Source organism: Phalangium opilio, unplaced genomic scaffold (assembly GCF_054372755.1).
Source record: "Phalangium opilio isolate 3A_F unplaced genomic scaffold, DU_Popi_V2 ptg000329l_1, whole genome shotgun sequence".
NCBI lineage: Eukaryota > Metazoa > Arthropoda > Arachnida > Opiliones > Phalangiidae > Phalangium > Phalangium opilio.
In genome coordinates, this window is record NW_028324226.1 from 3431906 (window position 1) to 3450484 (window position 18579).

At 42.2% G+C, this 18579-nt stretch overlaps 2 protein-coding genes across 3 annotated transcripts; one reads left to right on the forward strand and one right to left on the reverse strand.

The window, feature by feature from the left end:
• The first annotated feature begins 64 nt into the window (after window positions 1-64).
• Rich (Guanine nucleotide exchange factor subunit Rich) lies at window positions 65-14992 on the forward strand. 2 transcript variants are annotated; one of them, XM_089859178.1, is made up of 22 exons: window positions 65-621; window positions 712-819; window positions 895-974; window positions 1409-1659; window positions 1737-1870; window positions 2728-2908; window positions 2974-3296; window positions 4515-4739; window positions 4820-4858; window positions 4929-5129; window positions 5769-5931; window positions 6003-6211; window positions 6288-6525; window positions 7150-7253; window positions 7318-7632; window positions 8229-8400; window positions 8465-8900; window positions 9527-9648; window positions 9742-9942; window positions 10027-10207; window positions 10282-10470; window positions 14573-14992. In XM_089859178.1, the coding sequence occupies exons 1-22, from the start codon at window positions 466-468 to the stop codon at window positions 14964-14966; spliced, it is 4422 nt and encodes a 1473-aa protein (XP_089715304.1). In that variant the 5' UTR covers window positions 65-465; the 3' UTR covers window positions 14967-14992. The 2 variants fall into 2 exon arrangements, with proteins under 2 accessions (XP_089715304.1, XP_089715305.1); XM_089859179.1 differs by having other exon boundaries at window positions 9778-9942.
• A 2314-nt stretch (window positions 14993-17306) lies between these two features.
• On the reverse strand, window positions 17307-18413 carry LOC149610352 (uncharacterized). Its single transcript, XM_089859229.1, has 2 exons — window positions 18141-18413; window positions 17307-17614 (listed from the first exon to the last, which is right to left on the reverse strand). The coding sequence occupies exons 1-2, from the start codon at window positions 18403-18405 to the stop codon at window positions 17466-17468; spliced, it is 414 nt and encodes a 137-aa protein (XP_089715355.1). The 5' UTR covers window positions 18406-18413; the 3' UTR covers window positions 17307-17465.
• Between the last annotated feature and the right edge of the window lie 166 nt (window positions 18414-18579).

An 18579-nucleotide genomic window follows, 5' to 3' on the forward strand; every position in this document is an offset into this window, starting at 1 on the left:
CAATTCCTCGGGGTTACGAAGGTGCTTAGATAAAAGAATAAGGAAAAACCTTTACAAACAGTCCCTCAAAATAGTGATAAGGGAGGGCGTGAACTTTGTGACCCCCCTTCCCCTCAGTTTCGGTTTATTTCGCCAACGCAACGACGATTAGAGACTGCGAAAATTAACGTTTTTATCATCAGTTTTATATTAATTTTGACATTTATGACTGTTAAATTATAAAATGTTAACAAATTCAAGTGTAAATTATAACGTGTTATTAAAAATTTAGAGAAATTAGTGTAAATAAATAATGTATGAAGTTTTCAAATACTCTGGCCTTGGTACCAAATCAAAGGCTTCTGTCGTCGTAGTAGTAATAATGTGATTGGTCTACTTCGTGAAAATGATCATAATGAACTCAATTGTCAACAAACTACATTTTCTAAGATTATATTAATAGTTTCGGAATTTTTAATTGTAATCATGTATTTCCCCTTTGGTTGGCCGAAATATCTGGGCCCTCACTTGGGTCTTGAAGGTAATTGTGTAGACCGAACAATTAAATTTGTGTGCAGTAATCGCAATCGTTCGCTCTTTGCCGTGTTGAGTGATAACTGCATCAGTATTTGGTACGCGAAGGTATGTCATATGTTCTATATTAAGTTATTCTGGTAGCGTGTTTGTTTTTATATTAGGAAGAAAGTCTTAATAAGATATTGTTCTTAAAAGCCCACCGTTCAAATTGTTTGTCATTATCGAACTGACGAATCCCTTTCTTCCTTGGGAATTAATGAAGTGGCGGAATGGAAGCCAGATTCGACAATGTTGGTTGTTACTGTAAGCCCTGAATTAATAAACATATTGAGATTGAGATAATGGTTATTTAAAACAAATTATTATCCTCCTTAACAGACTTCAGAAAGTCATTTGTTATTTTATCAGCTTGGGGTTGATGATTCATTAAAAGGGGTTTACGAACAACAGGATAGCAAGTAATTTAGTCTTTTTCTTATTATTAACAGAAGTGAGATGAGACTAGAAGTACTGAGCTAACCAAATTCTTCGCTAGGCGAAAGTGAATATTCTTGATAACACACCAACGGTTGGCCCTCTGGTGGCGGTTTCTGAATTTCCCCTCCAAAACGTGAGACGCTCGCGGTGGTAGACGGCCGAACTAGATTCAAGCACCCGCGTTCGTGTTCCGCGGCTTTAGGTTGAGGGGAAGGGGGTAGGAAATGTTTTTGGAACTCGACCAATTTTTTTCTCTCTAGTGTAGGCGCGTGGTAAGCGGCATAAAATCCTCAAATTTGTTCACTAGTGCCATGATCTACTACCAATGCTAGAGCCCTTCACTTCTAGTCTCATCTCACTTCTGTTATTAATTACTAGAATTTTATATTTAACACCAGCATTGTATATTAACCAGCATTTCAAGTTTGAAGCGGGACAGTGCTGAACTTTTTATCAAGGAAAAGATTCCGCCTCTTATCTTTTCTTTGGCATTCACGACATTCCTTCCAGGAAGAATTACAGGGTTAGCGTGTATTAGAGATGAAATGATGGTGGCAACCGCCACTAGTCAAGTCTGGAGGTTACGTTGGGATGGAAAGTTAAATGAAGAATTTTGTTGGAATCTCTACCACATACCATTTTCATTAGATCAACAATTATCACGGGGTATTTTTTTTTTTTTTAGATTAATCACGAATTAAATTTAATGTGACAGTTCTTAAAAAAATTTGTATTTTAATTAGCCTGTATGCTAGAAGAGCCAAATGTTTATGTTGAAGATATTGAATACTCTCCTCTCATTGGTGGATTTTCTGTTGTACTGTCAAATGGAAAAGCCGCCTTTGTTACAGCTCCTACTCTTAAATTTGATCCAGGAGTAAGTATTATTTTACTTCTTGTCAAGTTGTTGCGGAATGTTTTCACAGGGTTCATACAAACCTGGAAAACCGGGAAAACCTGGAAAAATCAGGGAAATAAATAGTTGACAAAAACTTCAGGGAAATAAATAGTTGACAAAAACTTCAGGGAAATAAATAGTTGACAAAAACTTCAGGGAAATTTCGAATTTTTAATAAAATTCAGGGAAATCAGGGAAATTTGCGTCAAACATTACACTATACTTTGGAGGCTCATAACTCTGATTATTTTAGAGATACAGGGATGTCCTTTGAGTATGTTATAGTCCAATTTGTCCCCATCTAACCATACTAAAATCTTAGGGCTACGACAAACAGGGGCCGAGTAATTAAGCAAAATGTTCTTGGCATTCCCTCTATAGAATTAACATTACACTATACTTTGGAGGCTCATAACTCTGGTTCTATTAGAGATACGTGGATGTCCTTTGAGTATGTTATAGTCCTCTTTATCCCCCATCTAACCATACTAAAATCTTAGGGCTACGACAAACGGGGGCCGAGTAATTAAGCAAAATGTTCGTGAACATTCCCTCCATAGGATTAACATTACACTATACTTTGGAGGCTCATAACTCTGGTTCTATTAGAGATACGGGGATGTCCTTTGAGTATGATATAGTCCTATTTGCCCCCCGCCTCCTTCGTTAACATTTGCTCCATAGGATACTCCATATGGGGGGAAAAACCTGGAAAACTCAGGGAAGTATATGGGAAAAAACCTGGAAATCTCAGGGAAATTTGTTTTCCAAAAGTTGTATGAACCCTGGTTTTCACTTTGGAGAGAAGATATTGAATCTTTCAATAATTTATTTAGAAAATTCAAGGTGTTTGGGCGCAAGAAGTAGCTAACGCAACTTGTACGTCCGTGAATCATAGATACAGATTGACTGTTTATGGTCTCAAAAGCTCTGAAGGGGTTGTGTACAATATAGATGATCTCACGGGAGCATTAGTGCTCATTCATAAGCTTGTACTATCGAGTAAAGACTTTCCTGGTGCGTGATTATCACATCTCACATCAGTCCTAAGGTTAACTCTTTTATTTGTATTCTTAATGAAGACGTGGTAACAGCTGCTGGCGGAGTTTGTTGTATGAGATGGTCTCCCGATGGTGCAGCCTTAGCCATGGCTTGGGAAAAAGGAGGATTAGCTTTATGGAGCGTTTTTGGAGCTCTTTTAATGTGCACCCTAGGCTGGGACTACGGGTTAAATGATGTGCTCAAAAACAATCCCTTCAAAATCTCCTCCTTAGATTGGGGTGTTGAAGGTTACCATTTATGGATGACTACTGATAGTGCGGGTGAAGATAGTGACAAAGAAAAATGCCCTAAAGTGGCGCAATTACAGTTTGCTAAAAGCGCCTTAACTGTCAATGCTGGAATGGTACTAATTTTCATTTATTTATTTATTAATCTTAATTTTTACTCTGTGTGGTTATGTACTAAAAACCAACGGAGTTATGTGTTGATACACAGTTAGTTTGTTAGTTATTTAGTGGGTGTGATACACGCGAAAAGTCAGCGCACGCGATTTCATGGATTTTGCAATAGAAAAGGGGACTTGTAAAAGTGTCAGCTTTGATAGTTCAAGAATCGTGGCGCGAGGTTGGTTTTGAAGTTCAGTATAAAGCTAGGGTTCTAAATGGAGTTGTGATACACATCTTATGTGAGTTTGTAGAAGTATAGAATCATTTTTAAATTCTTCCTGGAAATGACGAATTTCGCATTGTTTAATAGTCCCCTATGAGTATATATAGTCCTTGACCCACCTGTTGTACGACTTCAGAACCAGTTTTCGTATGCATATGTATGGAAAGCTAGTTACGATGGTGTTGCACTAGAAATTACATAGACATCGGGGGGCACCTTCAATAGACCAGCGTGTATTGGTGAATTTATTTTTTTGGCACACTAAATTCTGAAATTTGTTAGTTCAAGCAGAAGTATACCACAAAGCGGGGTAAGTGTAACGTCACTCTTCCCAACATCGGAACATTTAGAGCAAGGTTACTAAACCGAATCACATACACGATAAATAGTTCCCTCATCATTACTCTATTAGCGTTTAAATATTTGGCAAGACGCGTTTGTGAATTTTGTCCCACGTCAAGACGAGGTTTGTGTGATGATTGCTGGGGATTTAGTGCCAAACAACGATAGAATTCACTTTACAGTGCGATGCCTATTTCTAGTTTGATGAGCGGGAAAGCAAACTAAAAGGGTGAGCCTGGGAAGAATGACGTTACATAACTAAAGTATTAAGAGGATACAGAGTGTCATCCTTCTTCTATTATCCCCTTCTGGTTCAAGGGTTTATTTATGATTGTGTTGATTTTCTACCATTTACCGAAGAGAAAAAATGTATGCTAAAGTAGAAATTGCACCTTATACTTGTCGTGTTCACTGTGTCGCGGGGTTATTGAATTGGGCAAACATTTCTCAAGTTACTGTGTGTGGCTTGTAGTGTATGAGAGGCACTGTATCGCCTTAGATCCGTGTTGAGTGCTGTACAACCATAGCACATTGGCAACCACACGGAGTATTTCCAAATGATTTTTTTTTTCTTGTATTTTATTAAAATGGGGCAACTTTCTTTGAATAGACTGGGAGGGAACACGTTTTTCTTCAGGCGGAAGATCGTTTATTCATCGGAGCTGGCTCTGATTTAGTAAACCAAGTGCAAGGGACCAAACGTTCCAAAATGGGGTTCTTGCCATTGAATCTCGATAATTCCAACGTGAATGTAGAGGATGAAGAGAATTATAACACTGTTGATTCCGACATTCAAGCCAGATTAGTCGGAAACAAACAATGGGTTGTTGTGCCAGTAAGCCACCATCCATCCGTGAACGTTACTTTTTTCTTTACTATGATTATTAATAATTGAATCCCAATTGTATCTTTTAGATACCTTATACTTACTTAGGAAATAATTGGCCTGTTAGAGTAAGTCCGAACTCTGAATGGACGCGATTATGTCAAAATGGGAGTTATAATTTTAATTCTCTTTTTGTAGTATTCTACAATCGATAGTGGAGGTCAACACATAGCCGTCGCTGGTCAGACTGGCTTGGCTCATTATTCTTTGCCTTTAAAAAAATGGAAATTATTTGGAAATGAAACTCAAGAACAGGATTTTGTCGTTATGGGAGGATTGCTTTGGTGGCAAGATAATATTATTGTTGGATGTTATAATTTAAGGGACAACAGGGATGAAGTGAGTAGCCTTTACTATGTTTAATGGTTATAGCATGGATAAAGAATGCGCGTGAAGAAATTTGTTTTCACTCTACAGGATAGGCAACTCCCTATCTCGAACGACAGCTTATTCTGTATATACTCTGTTACAATATCGGTTGTCAGCACGCGCAAAGCTATTTTTCTATTTAACGTAGCTTTGTACGTGCTGTCAAGAGATAAAAAACTTCAGGATCTTCAGGATTTAAAGTATCCGCGAGTGTTTTTTTAGCTCGAGTGCATGCACGGACCTCTAGGCCTTAGTTTCAAATACGTGTGAAATTGTATACAGCCTACTACACGTATTTGAAACTAAGACCTAGAGGTCCGTGCACTCGAGCGCCTAAAAAACTCGCGGATATTTTAAATCCTGAAGATCCTGAAGTTTTTTGTCTCTTGACAGCACGTACAAAGCTACGTTACACAGAGAAGTAGCTTTGCGCGTGCTGACAACCGATATTGTAACAGAGTATATACAGAATAAGCTGTCGTTCGAGATAGGGAGTTGCATGCTGATCCTATAGCGTTAAAACAAAGTTCCGCACGCGCATTCTTTATCCATGGTTATAGTTAGTTAACTTAGAAGCGAGGCAATAATAACTATATATTTTCTTTTCAGATTAGGGTCTATCCGAAAGAGGCTAAACTCGACAATCAATACGTTCGCGTAACAAAAGTTGCTAATCAAGTGCTTCAACTTTCTTTATTGGGAGATCGACTCCTGACGTTTTGCGCCGATTCTCACTTAACATTGTTTCAGCTTCAAAAGAAAACCAGTCCCTGTAATTTGAGATAACTTTTCCGTATTAATTTCGACCCCCAGAGTTTAATTATTAATAATAATTTATCTTAGTGCCAAGCTTACAACTTGCTAGAGTTCTGGAGTTGGACGTTTCTAGTTTAGTAATTCATCCAGCTTGCGTTGTGTCTTCAACTTTAACCTCTCTAAGAACGGAAATAGGGAAAAGAGTTGATAGCATTCTTATGAATGTTTGTGGGAGGTTATTTCTTTTACAACAAGATCCGGCTCAAAAAACTCAAGACTCTAAAAACAATAATCAAGTAGGATTTGTTGCATTGCAAAATCTCGGCTGGGGTGAACCGCAAAGTGAATAATGATGGTTTCTTTTGTTGTAAGGCTGCTCCGTTATTCAGTGCTCCCACGGTTTTGGCTTCATCGGTGGAAAATGTTTGGGTCTCCTCAAGAACAAATCGCCATACTCCTCACTTAACAGAAGCTCTTTGGATCCATTGCGGAGCCCATGGAATGAGAGTTTGGCTTCCCTTATTTCCAAGAGACGGCGAAAATTCCCGTTCTCATAATTTTATGTCCAAAAGAATCATGCTTCCCATCCAGGTTCCTATATATCCTCTCGGTATGATTTCAGCGGTTTCATAAGGACATCATCTCTCTAAGGGCCCAAGCTTCTATGTTACGGTTGAAATGTATGTATGTCCGATTTGGTCAGCCATCCGTCTCATCTCAAGTGGTATAATAATTGTATAGCCTAAACAGAGGCCGAGCGCATTCGTTGCAGAGTAACCCAGCATTGAACATTTTTCCCTCCTTCAAAGATTTCTCACGACAGCTCTTCGTGATTTTTACTAAGCGTGAATTCACCTCTTGTGTCTGAGAAAGCTGGGGGGTTCTGGAAATTCTCTTTCTTATTTTTTCCCCTCAGTCCTTCCTATCTCGCCTACCCGCCTGTTTTAGTTCGATTCCGAACCGCTTGGGAGCGTTATCTCAGAGCTCGCGTCTAGACCACGACCGGCTTAGGATATCAGTCGTGGCTGATTTTGAAAATTATTTTTCTCTCCCGCGAATTTCACGAAAAATTCGGAAGGAGCCTCTATACAAAATCTACGTCACATCTAGCAGAACTAGATGTTTTTGCTAATAGATGCAATGCGCTTGGGCCCTTAGAGATATGATCTCCTTATGGCGTTTTATTTATTGCTCGTAAATGAGTGAAATTTTTACCATGAGTGAATTCTTTTAGCCGTCCTATTTGAAGAAACCATGGTTTTGGGTGCTGAAAATGATACGTTGTTTTGTTCTGTTGACAATAATTTGCAATCTCCTTTAAGCATAATTTCTCGCTCGGTTAGTTTCATCAAATGTTTCGTCTCCTAAACTCTAAGCTAATCGTTTATTTCCACGTGAATAGAGTCAAGTGTACCTGCATCATATTTTAAGGCAACTTTTACGAAGGAATCTGGGTTATCACGCTTGGGAGATAGCGAGAAGCTGTTCCAACCTTTCCTACTTTGCTCATTCCTTAGAACTACTTTTACACGAGGTTTTGGAAGAAGAAGCCACTTCTTCCGAACCCATACCCGATGCTCTTTTGCCTAGAGTAATTGATTTCATCAAAGAGTTTCCCGTCTACCTTCAAACTATCGTTCAGTGTGCCAGAAAGACTGAATTGGCTCTTTGGCCTCACCTTTTTTCGGCTGTTGGAAATCCCAGAGATTTATTCCAAGTTAGTAGTTGATTAAGATATCTTAAAGGGAGGGTGAAGTAGAAAATCAAGTGATTTTTTATCGATTCTTCTACTAATTTTAAGACCAGTCTGCATAGTGAAACTTTCAGGAAATACCAGCCCCGAATGATTTCCGAATGATTTTAAAATTCAGATTAGGTTCAGATTTTAAGGACAATTTTAAAGAAGGACCTCCGACCAATCGCGTAACGCCCTGCCTTTTTCTCAACAAAATTCTCGTGGCACACTCCGTGTCTCGCGCCACGATTGTCACGTTGTGCGCCTAATTTTATCAAATCTCGTGATAAATTTCATTCAACACGGAACATGCGTGCCACGAGAATTTTGTTAACAAAAAGGCAGGGCGTTGCGTGATTGGTCGGCAGTCCTTGTTTAAAATTATCCTTAAAATCTGAACCTAATTTGAATTTTAAAATCATTCGGAGCTGGTATTTCCTGAATGTTTGACTATGCAGACTGGTCTTATAATTAGTTGAAGAATTGATAAAAAAATCACTTGATTTTCTACTTCACCCTCCCTTTAACTCGCAATTTAGCTATAACGAATCCTAATGAGCAAATTAATTGGTTAAAAGGAGTGCCTTCATCATAATCTGCTCGAAACAGCTGCCTCTTATCTCATAATCCTTCAGAGTTTAGAAAATTCCGCTGTAAGTCGTCACTTAGCGACGCTTCTTCTAGACGCGACTTTGGATCATGCTAAATGGGAGTTATCTAAAGAATTAGTTAGATTTTTAAGAGCAATAGGTAAATTTTTGTATTGTTTAATGAAGATGAAGTTTAGGCTCTTGATAATTGATGTATCAATTAGATCCAAGCGATGTTGAATCCCCTCCAAGAGCGGTTCTCTCCAACACCACAAAGTTCTCCATAGCCCATGCCGCTTCCCCAACGGAAGAAGATCTCTCCTTAATCATGGGGACTGTTTCTATAACTAGAGGAAGGTCCTTCAGTAGTGGTGGTACTACAGCGTTGAATGTAGCGAAAGTTGGTGCCATATCTTCATCAGATTCAACAGGAGGAACGCAGTCGATCCATAGGGAGCTTGGAAGATTGAAAAGCGAACCAAAAAACATCCCTCCAAAAAGAAAAGAATCAATTGACATTACGAGTGCGGAAGAGTTTTTTATTGATACGATATTGACGAGGCACGCTAAAAAGCTATTTGCTATTGGAAGGCTAAGAGATCTGGGCTTTTTCGCGGCTCATTTAGATTTTCATTTAATAACATTTTTCCGGAAAGAAAGGTTTGTAAATTAATGCTTAGACGATGACTATTTCCATAAGGAGATCATCTCTCTAAGGGCCCAAGATTCTATGTTACGGTTGAAATGTATGTATGTCCGACTTGGTCAGCCATCCGTCTCATCTCAAGTGGTATAATAATTGTATAGCCTAAACAGAGGCCGAGCGCATTCGCTGCAGAGTAATCCGGCATTGAACATTTTTCCCTCCTTCAAAGATTTCTCACGACAGCTCTTCGTGAGTTTTACTAAGCGCGAATTTACCTCTTGTGTCTGAGAGAGCTGGGGGGCTCTGGAAATTCTCTTATCTTATTTTTTCCCCTCAGTCCTTCCAATCTCGCCTACCCGCCTGTTTTAGTTCGATTCCGAACCGCTTGGGAGCGTTATCGAAGAGCTCGCGTCTAGACCACGACCGGCTTAGGATATCGGTCGTGGCTGATTTTGAAAATTATTTTTCTCTCCCGCGAATTTCACGAAAAATTCGGAAGGAGCCTCTATACAAAATCTACGTCACATCTAGCAGAACTAGATGTTTTTGCTAATAGATGCAATGCGCTTGGGCCCTTAGAGAGATGATCTCCTTATGCTATTTATAATTTCAATGTCAAGAACGCCAAGTTTCCTTCCAGATCGAGAGTAGCTCAAATTGACGATTACATCTTAGCTTTGCGGACGCTGCATCACGATTTTCAGTGGCCTTTTCCCATGCTTCCTTTATCCCATTCATCAAATATTCGAAGGAAAAATTCAGGTACTTGATTTGAATTTGCTTTTTTTGTTATTAATTAAACTCAAGTGGTGTTTGGGAACTTCTTTCCTGAGACTATTGCTCGTAAATTTCTAGCAACTGATAGCATTGATGAAAATTTAAAACCATTAGACGGAACCGTAAGATCCGGAGTTGACCCTGCTATCTTGAAAAACAATCAAATAAGAGACAGTGGCTACTTAAGTAACGGAACCGTGGGCAATTCCGTTCATGGAGTTACTGATTCTAATTACTCCAATACCATCGAAGCTCATTTATTACCTAGGCCATCTCCTGGTTAGTAATAGTATATCCTTCTTTTTGAAAAGTTTGAATACGTTACTCTTGCTTTATTAAAAATATTGCTAAAAAAACTCGCAGATAACGAAGGATTTTTGAATCTGGAGATGTCTGAAGGTAGTTCCTTATGGGGGGAAGAAAGTAGTCATACTACGTTGGAGGAAAATAGCAGTTGGGCTTCTTTACCCTTGTCAGCTGATCTCGAAGCAATAACACTGGAACTGGCTAGTCGAGGACCACCTCAATCTGAAGTGCAATTGAGGTAAGACCCAGTTTCCAGTTTAATGTCGGTAAGGATGCGCTTAACGTTTTCCCGAACAAATACTTTGTTTTTAGGTACTTGCTCCAACTCTTATTGGAAGCAGGATGTTTAGAATGGGCTTTGCTTGTCTCAGTCATTTTAAGGGATACAATGGCTGTCGTTCGAGTTGTTAATGCGGCCCAGCAAATTGATCTTCCCATAGATACTGTACAACGCCTAAGAATGGCACTCGCTTCCCTTGATCGATGGGCAAACACGGAGTGGTAAGTTGAGAGTTTTTTTTTTTTTTCAAGTTCCATTACCAATTTTCAACTTGATACTTGATAATTGAAGTACTCAAGAAAGGTTGGAGTAGCTTAACTTCTTAAATACTCGAAATCCAAGGCTTATAACTTTAGTAGACGAAGTGATCGTCAGCATTTATTTTGAAAATAAACTGTTTAATGTTTAATTGTTCAATAACAATCTTTTAAACTTGTTAGAATTATTAGATAACTGAACATCTTCGTTATTTTCTTGAAATTAACTCGATTAGTACTAGACAAGTAAATATTTGGGACTCGATAATTTGACCTAATCTAAATAGTAAATGCTCAATACTTGAAAGAATTTTTGATGCTTGGCTCCGATACTCGATATGAAATTTTTTTTAATACTCGGACTCTGCGCGAAACCCCCAAAAAACGGGACACGGACTCGGCTCGAAACCCCCAAAAAACAGGACACGGACTCGGCGCGAAACCCCCAAAAAACGGGACACGGACTCGGCGCGAAATCCCCCAAAAAACGGGACACGGACTCGGCGCGAAATCCCCCAAAAAACGGGACACGGACTCGGCTCGAAATCCCCCAAGAACGGGACACGGACTCGGCTCGAAATCCCCCGAAAACGGGACACGGACTCGGCTCGAAATCCCCCGAAAACGGGACACGGACTCGGCTCGAAATCCCCAAAAAACGGGACACCGACTCTGCTCGAAATCCCCCAAAAAACGGGACACGGACTCGGCTCGAAACCCCCAAAAAACGGGACACGGACTCGCTTGCAAACCCCCCAAAAACGGGACACGGACTCGGCTCGAAACCCCCAAAAAACGGGACACGGACTCGGCTCGAAACCCCCAAAAAACGGGACACGGACTCGGCTCGAAACCCCCAAAAACGGGACACGGACTCGGCTCGAAACCCCCAAAAAACGGGACACGGACTCAGCTCGAAACCCCCAAAAAACGGGACACGGACTCGCTTGCAAACCCCCCAAAAACGGGACACGGACTCGGCTCGAAACCCCCAAAAAACGGAACACGGACTCGGCTCGAAACCCCCAAAAAACGGGACACGGACTCGGCTCGAAACCCCCAAAAAACGGGACACGGACTCGGCTCGAAACCCCCAAAAAACGGGACACGGACTCGCTTGCAAACCCCCCAAAAACGGGACACGGACTCGGCTCAAAACCCCCAAAAAACGGGACACGGACTCGGCTCGAAACCCCCAAAAAACGGGACACGGACTCGGCTCGAAACCCCCAAAAAACGGGACACGGACTAGGCTCGAAACCCCCAAAAAACGGGACACGGACTCGGCTCGAAACCCCCAAAAAACGGGACACGGACTCGGCTCGAAACCCCCAAAAAACGGGACACGGACTCGGCTCGAAACCCCCAAAAAACGGGACACGGACTCGGCTCGAAACCCCCAAAAAACGGGACACGGACTCGGCTCGAAACCCCCCAAAAACGGGACACGGACTCGCTTGCAAACCCCCCAAAAACGGGACACGGACTCGGCTCGAAACCCCCCAAAACGGGACACGGACTCGGCTCGAAACCCCCAAAAAACGGGACACGGACTCGGCTCGAAACCCCCAAAAAACGGGACACGGACTCGGCTCGAAACCCCCAAAAAACGGGACACGGACTCGCTTGCAAACCCCCCAAAAACGGGACACGGACTCGGCTCGAAACCCCCCAAAACGGGACACGGACTCGGCTCGAAACCCCCAAAAAACGGGACACGGACTCGGCTCGAAACCCCCAAAAAACGGGACACGGACTCGGCTCGAAACCCCCAAAAAACGGGACACGGACTCGGCTCGAAACCCCCAAAAAACGGGACACGGACTCGGCTCGAAACCCCCAAAAAACGGGACACGGACTCGGCTCGAAACCCCCAAAAAACGGGACACGGACTCGGCTCGAAACCCCCAAAAAACGGGACACGGACTCGGCTCGAAACCCCCAAAAACGGGACACGGACTCGGCTCGAAACCCCCAAAAAACGGGACACGGACTCGCTTGCAAACCCCCCAAAAACGGGACACGGACTCGGCTCGAAACCCCCAAAAAACGGGACACGGACTCGGCTCGAAACCCCCAAAAAACGGGACACGGACTCGCTTGCTAACCCCCCAAAAACGGGACACGGACTCGGCTCGAAACCCCCCAAAACGGGACACGGACTCGGCTCGAAACCCCCAAAAAACGGGACACGGACTCGGCTCGAAACCCCCAAAAAACGGGACACGGACTCGGCTCGAAACCCCCAAAAAACGGGACACGGACTCGGCTGGAAACCCTAAAAAAAACGGGACACGGACTCGGCTGGAAACCCTAAAAAAAACGGGACACGGACTCGGCTCGAAACCCCCAAAAATACTGGACACGGACTCGCTTGCAAACCCCCAAAAAACGGGACACGGACTCGGCCCGAAACCCCCAAAAAAACGGGACACGGACTCGCTTGCAAACCCCCCAAAAACGGGACACGGACTCGGCTCGAAACCCCCAAAAAACGGGACACGGACTCGGCTTGCAAAGCCCCCAAAAACGGGACACGGACTCGCTTGCAAACCCCCCAAAAGTGGGACACGGACTCGGCTCGAAACCCCCAAAAAACGGGACACGGACTCTGCTCGAAACCCCCAAAAAACGGGACACGGACTCTGCTCGAAACCCCCAAAAAACGGGACACGGACTCGGCTCGAAACCCCCAAAAAACGGGACACGGACTCGGCTGGAAACCCTAAAAAAAACGGGACACGGACTCGGCTGGAAACCCTAAAAAAACGGGACACGGACTCGGCTGGAAACCCTAAAAAAACGGGACTCGGCTCGAAACCCCCAAAAAACGGGACACGGACTCGGCCCGAAACCCCCAAAAAAACGGGACTCGGCTCGAAACCCCCAAAAAACGGGACACGGACTCGGCCCGAAACCCCCAAAAAAACGGGACACGGACTCGCTTGCAAACCCCCCAAAAACGGGACACGGACTCGGCTCGAAACCCCCAAAAAACGGGACACGGACTCGGCTTGCAAACCCCCCAAAAACGGGACACGGACTCGCTTGCAAACCCCCCAAAAACGGGACACGGACTCGGCTCGAAACCCCCAAAAAACGGGACACGGACTCGGCTCGAAACCCCCAAAAAACGGGACACGGACTCGGCTTGCAAACCCCCCAAAAACGGGACACGGACTCGCTTGCAAACCCCCCAAAAACGGGACACGGACTCGCTTGCAAACCCCCCAAAAACGGGACACGGACTCGGCTCGAAACCCCCAAAAAACGGGACACGGACTCGGCTCGAAACCCCCAAAAAACGGGACACGGACTCGGCTCGAAACCCCCAAAAAACGGGACACAGACTCGGCTGGAAACCCTAAAAAAAACGGGACACGGACTCGGCTGGAAACCCTAAAAAACGGGACTCGGCTCGAAACCCCCAAAAAACGGGACACGGACTCGGCCCGAAACCCCCAAAAAAACGGGACACGGACTCGCTTGCAAACCCCCCAAAAACGGGACACGGACTCGGCTCGAAACCCCCAAAAAACGGGACACGGACTCGGCTCGAAACCCCCAAAAAACGGGACACGGACTCGGCTCGAAACCCCCAAAAAATAGGACACGGACTCGGCGCGAAACCCCCAAAAAATAGGACACTGACTCGGCGCGAAACCCCCAAAAAACGGGACACGGACTCGGCTCGAAATCCCCCAAAAAACGGGACACGGACTCGGCTCGAAACCCCCGAAAAAACGGGACACGGACTCGGCTCGAAACCCCCGAAAAAACGGGACACGGACTCGGCTCAAAATCCCCCAAAAACGGGACACGGACTCAGCTCGAAATCCCCCCAAAACGGGACACGGACTCAGCTCGAAACCCCCCAAAAACGGGACACGGACTCGGCTCGAAATCCCCCAAAAACGGGACACTGACTCGCTTGCAAACCCCCAAAAAACGGGACACGGCTCGGCTGGAAACCCCAAAAAACGGGACTCGCGCACCATTGCAGTTTATACTTTTTAACTGAAGAGTTCAATTTTTCCAAACAATTCTTTACTGTACTTAATTTCAGCCTTGGTTACAAATCATTCATGCTTTCGATTCGAAATCAAATGAAAACGTTAACTCGAATGAGCCTAGCCAAACGTCAAATGTTGAAACTTCACAGTCAGTCATCAGCGGATACTTCGAATGAAAATTCACTCTCGCAAGACGATTTGGATGATGAAGAAGAGACAAATAAAGACGATCAAGATGAAAGCTTCAAGACTAACACAACTACTTCTAGCGATCCCATACCTACGGAGGATACCACTGATCAAGGCTCGAGTATCGCGGAAAATCCGGTTTTTCGAGATGACGAAGATGAGGGTAAGGATCTTTCTTCCGACGATTCTATAGGTAAAGATTCTGGCTCTAATAGCCAAGAAAAGGAAGGACGTGGAAGTGAATGCGCAATTTCGTAGTACGTAGTTTTATTATTATTATTATTTTTTTTTTAACAAAGAATTTTTGCGTAGTATCATAGTCTTTATTATTAAAAACAAAATAAATAATTGGAAAATATAAAATATTCGCGTATATTCATTGGAAAACAATGGAGTGTTTGAAAGTTGAAAACCCCTTTTTTTATTTATATTTAACTCGGTGTATCGTATTGTAAAAAACAAACAAAGGGAAACCTACAGCCGCCAAATCTACATCCATTCATTATTCATTAATAAAAAAATTTACATTTTAATGATTTTAGTTAGGGCTATAAGTTTAAGTAGGTAGGGGTTAGACCATAATGTTAATTTTAGTCCGTTTAAACTGTAGTTAATTAATAAATAATTTTGTATATTCCCTTAATAATAATAGATTAATTAATTTATCGGGATATTTTAATAGTTAACAAAAATTTTTATTTATATTTTAGTTAGGCTTGTGCGGGTACTCTAGTTCAAGTTCCCGAGTCCTTGACCAAGGCCTAGGGTACTCTAGTTCAAGTTCCCAAGTCCTTGACCAAGGCCTAGGGTACTCTTCAAGTTCCCGAGTCCTTGACCAAGGCCTAGGGTACTCTCTAGTAGTTCAAGTTCCCGAGTCCTTGACCAAGGTCTAGGGTACTCCAAGTTCAAGTTCCCGGGTCCTTGACCAAGGCCTAGGGTACTCTCTCTCTAGTAGTTCAAGTTCCCGGGTCCTTGACCAAGGCCTAGGGTACTCTCTCTCTAGTAGTTCAAGTTCCCGGGTCCTTGACCAAGGCCTAGGGTACTCTAGTTCAAGTTCCCGGGTCCTTGACCAAGGCCTAGGGTACTCTCTAGTAGTTCAAGTTCCCGGGTCCTTGACCAAGGCCTAGGGTACTCTCTAGTAGTTCAAGTTCCCGGGTCCTTGACCAAGGCCTAGGTTACTCTAGTTCAAGTTTCCGGGTCCTTGACCAAGGCCTAGGTTACTCTAGTAGTTGAAGTTCCCGAGTCCTTGACCAAGGCCTAAAATTACCCGAGTAGGGCGAGTAGAGCTGGGCGAGTCCACTTTTTTTCCCAAAGTGGCCAACTTAGGGCGGCTAATTGTATATCCTATTATTTGGACTCGAAACGATGTTTTAAGGACTCGATGGGCCCGACGTGCCCTCGAAAATTGGACTCTGGCGCGGACTCGAGACCTAAAAATAAGGACTCGCACACCTCTAATTTTAGTAGATTATGTAGTGAGTGACGCGTAATATTTAATTTGATTTAGTATTTAATTAACTTAGTTTGAATTGTTAACAATGGGCTTGGAGGCTATTCAATTATACAGAGATTAATTTTACGATTTTGTACGCTACACGGAACGTTTTTGAATATATGCCAATCAAAAATATGACTTTTCATATTTTTTGGCTCTACTGGGACGGAAGTTTATATTAATTGAATTCTAAAAGAAAAAGCGTCGTTTTTTTAACCGGAATTTGTATCATAAAAATAATTTTAAATTTTTAACCAAAAAAATCTCGTAAAAAATTTAAAAGAATCGATATAATAAATCAATCCCCATGGTTCTTCCAAAATTTAAGCCGTGTAATACATTAATTATACTATAGAAAAAACGTGTAAATAAAAGGAAAACTTGTAATATTATTACTTTTATTAGGCATAAAAAAAATCCAAGACTTTGCGGTAATATAAGGTTTTAGAAATAAAATTATAAATATTGAACTGTTAATTAATTTACAGAATCCCAGATCTGAGGAACCAAAAAAAAAAAATGTTTATCAAACAATTATATATATTAATAATAAATCGCGGGAAATTTCAAAAGATAGGTTCTAATCAAGAAGTGATATCTAGTTTATTAGGGAGAAGGTTTAAGATGCCTAAGTATTCGCGCGCCATATTCCCAGACCCCCCTTTCAAAATACAAGGGGGGGACGTAAAAGGAGAAGCCGGGCTATTTCGCTACACTCTCCTCAGTCGGAAAATATGATTGTAATTTTCGTCATTCGCGTCGCGCTGACGTGAGTTTTCAAGAACCAATGAGATGATTGCTGGTTGTAATTTAGAGGCGGCGGGGATTAACTCCAGACCTACTATACGTTTGGACTGCTGGAGATAAAAGCTGTAAATGTGGCGCGAATTTACACCTTCTCCCTAATAAACTAGATATAACTTCTTGTTCTAATATAACGTTGTGCTCCCAAAAAAACGATATTTCCACACTAATTAATATTAAGCTATGGAATGAAATATATATATATATATATATATACCCTGAAAGGTTGTATTATAAAAAATGCTAATTATGTACTAATGAATATATTATTTCACCTCTTCAATTACCAATTACAAGGATTAGTATAGTCTTAAATTTATTCATTCCCATTCTAGTAAAAAAAAAAAAGAAATTACATTTAGACATTTTAGAAAAAGAAAATACTGTTCTTTATGGTAATTCAAAAATCGTAAATGTGAAAATAAATTATTTTTTCAAGAAATTAACGTGATAATTAATTAACGCGCTAAGAAATTCCAAAAATGTAAGACTTCCATTTTCCATATAGCTATGCCATTATTTTTTATCGGACATGGTTTAAGTTTTTCCGCTTCAATTACAGAAGCTTCAAGATCTTTGATTGTTCCGATAACAGTTATGTACATTCCTGTCAAATCAAGTAATATGGTAAGTACAAAATGGGCCAAATGTTAGCTAGCAATCTTGACATTTGTAAGCCAATAGAGTGCTTGCTGTCAGTTGTGACGTCAGATCCAAGGTTTAACGTCACGACTCTGCCTTTAGCAATGGGCGGCCATGACAGTTACCGTTTTTTCTTTATGGGAAAATAGCATGGGTGACGTCACACCGGCGCTTCAGACAGCACTCTATAGAGTGCTGTACGTCAGATCCAAGGTTAAACGTCACGAGTCTGCCTTTAGCAATGGGCGGCCATGACAGTTACCGTTTTTTCTTTAAGGGAAAACAGCATGGGTGACGTCACACCGGCGCTTCTGACAGCACTCTATATAGAGTCACTGTCAGTTGTGACGTCAGATCCAAGGTTAAACGTCACGAGTCTGCCTTTAGCAATGGGCGGCCATGACAGTTACCGTTTTTTCTTTATGGGAAAACAGCATGGGTGACGTCACACCGGCGCTTCTGACAGCACTCTTATAGAGTTTTTTTTTTACCCTTTTCAATCCAATTAGAACCACAAGGTACCGCTCTTATATTTGTAATAGTAGCTCTTCCTGTTGTATCATCAATAATTAGAGTCTCTGTATCTTTAGCCATTACCACTCCTTGGATCCAAACTTGAACCACTGGAATTTCCTTGTTTTTAAATTTAATTGTATGATTTAAATTGTTTGGCAATGATTTTCTTAAAAATTTTAATTGATTTAGAAACAGTTTTCTTGCAGGTTCCCAGTAAATAGCATGCTCTGGCATCGCCATTTCTCCTCCTAGTAATTAATTCACAATCAGCGGGGAAGCAACACTCCTTAATTAAAGGCCGGGTCGAAAAACGCGGGAAAAGCTACCCACGTGACACTTGGGCGACTGCCCGTTCCGTTAATTATCAAAATAGCAGCAGGGCGAAAAAGCGGGAAGCAGCGCGCGCGTTTGTCT

What these genes read in the sequence shown, in the direction of transcription:
- Rich (XM_089859178.1), top strand. Translation starts at nt 466, where the DNA reads ATGTATTTCCCCTTTGGTTGGCCGAAATATCTGGGCCCTCACTTGGGT. An exon ending in TAAGCATAATTTCTCGCTCG is followed by an intron (nt 7,254 to 7,317) that starts GTTAGTTTCATC and finishes CCACGTGAATAG; the next exon opens with AGTCAAGTGTACCTGCATCA. An exon ending in CGATGGGCAAACACGGAGTG is followed by an intron (nt 10,471 to 14,572) that starts GTAAGTTGAGAG and finishes ACTTAATTTCAG; the next exon opens with CCTTGGTTACAAATCATTCA.
- LOC149610352 (XM_089859229.1), bottom strand. Translation starts at nt 18,405, where the DNA reads ATGGCGATGCCAGAGCATGCTATTTACTGGGAACCTGCAAGAAAACTG. An exon ending in TTCTAATTGGATTGAAAAGG is followed by an intron (nt 17,615 to 18,140) that starts GTAAAAAAAAAA and finishes TTGATTTGACAG; the next exon opens with GAATGTACATAACTGTTATC.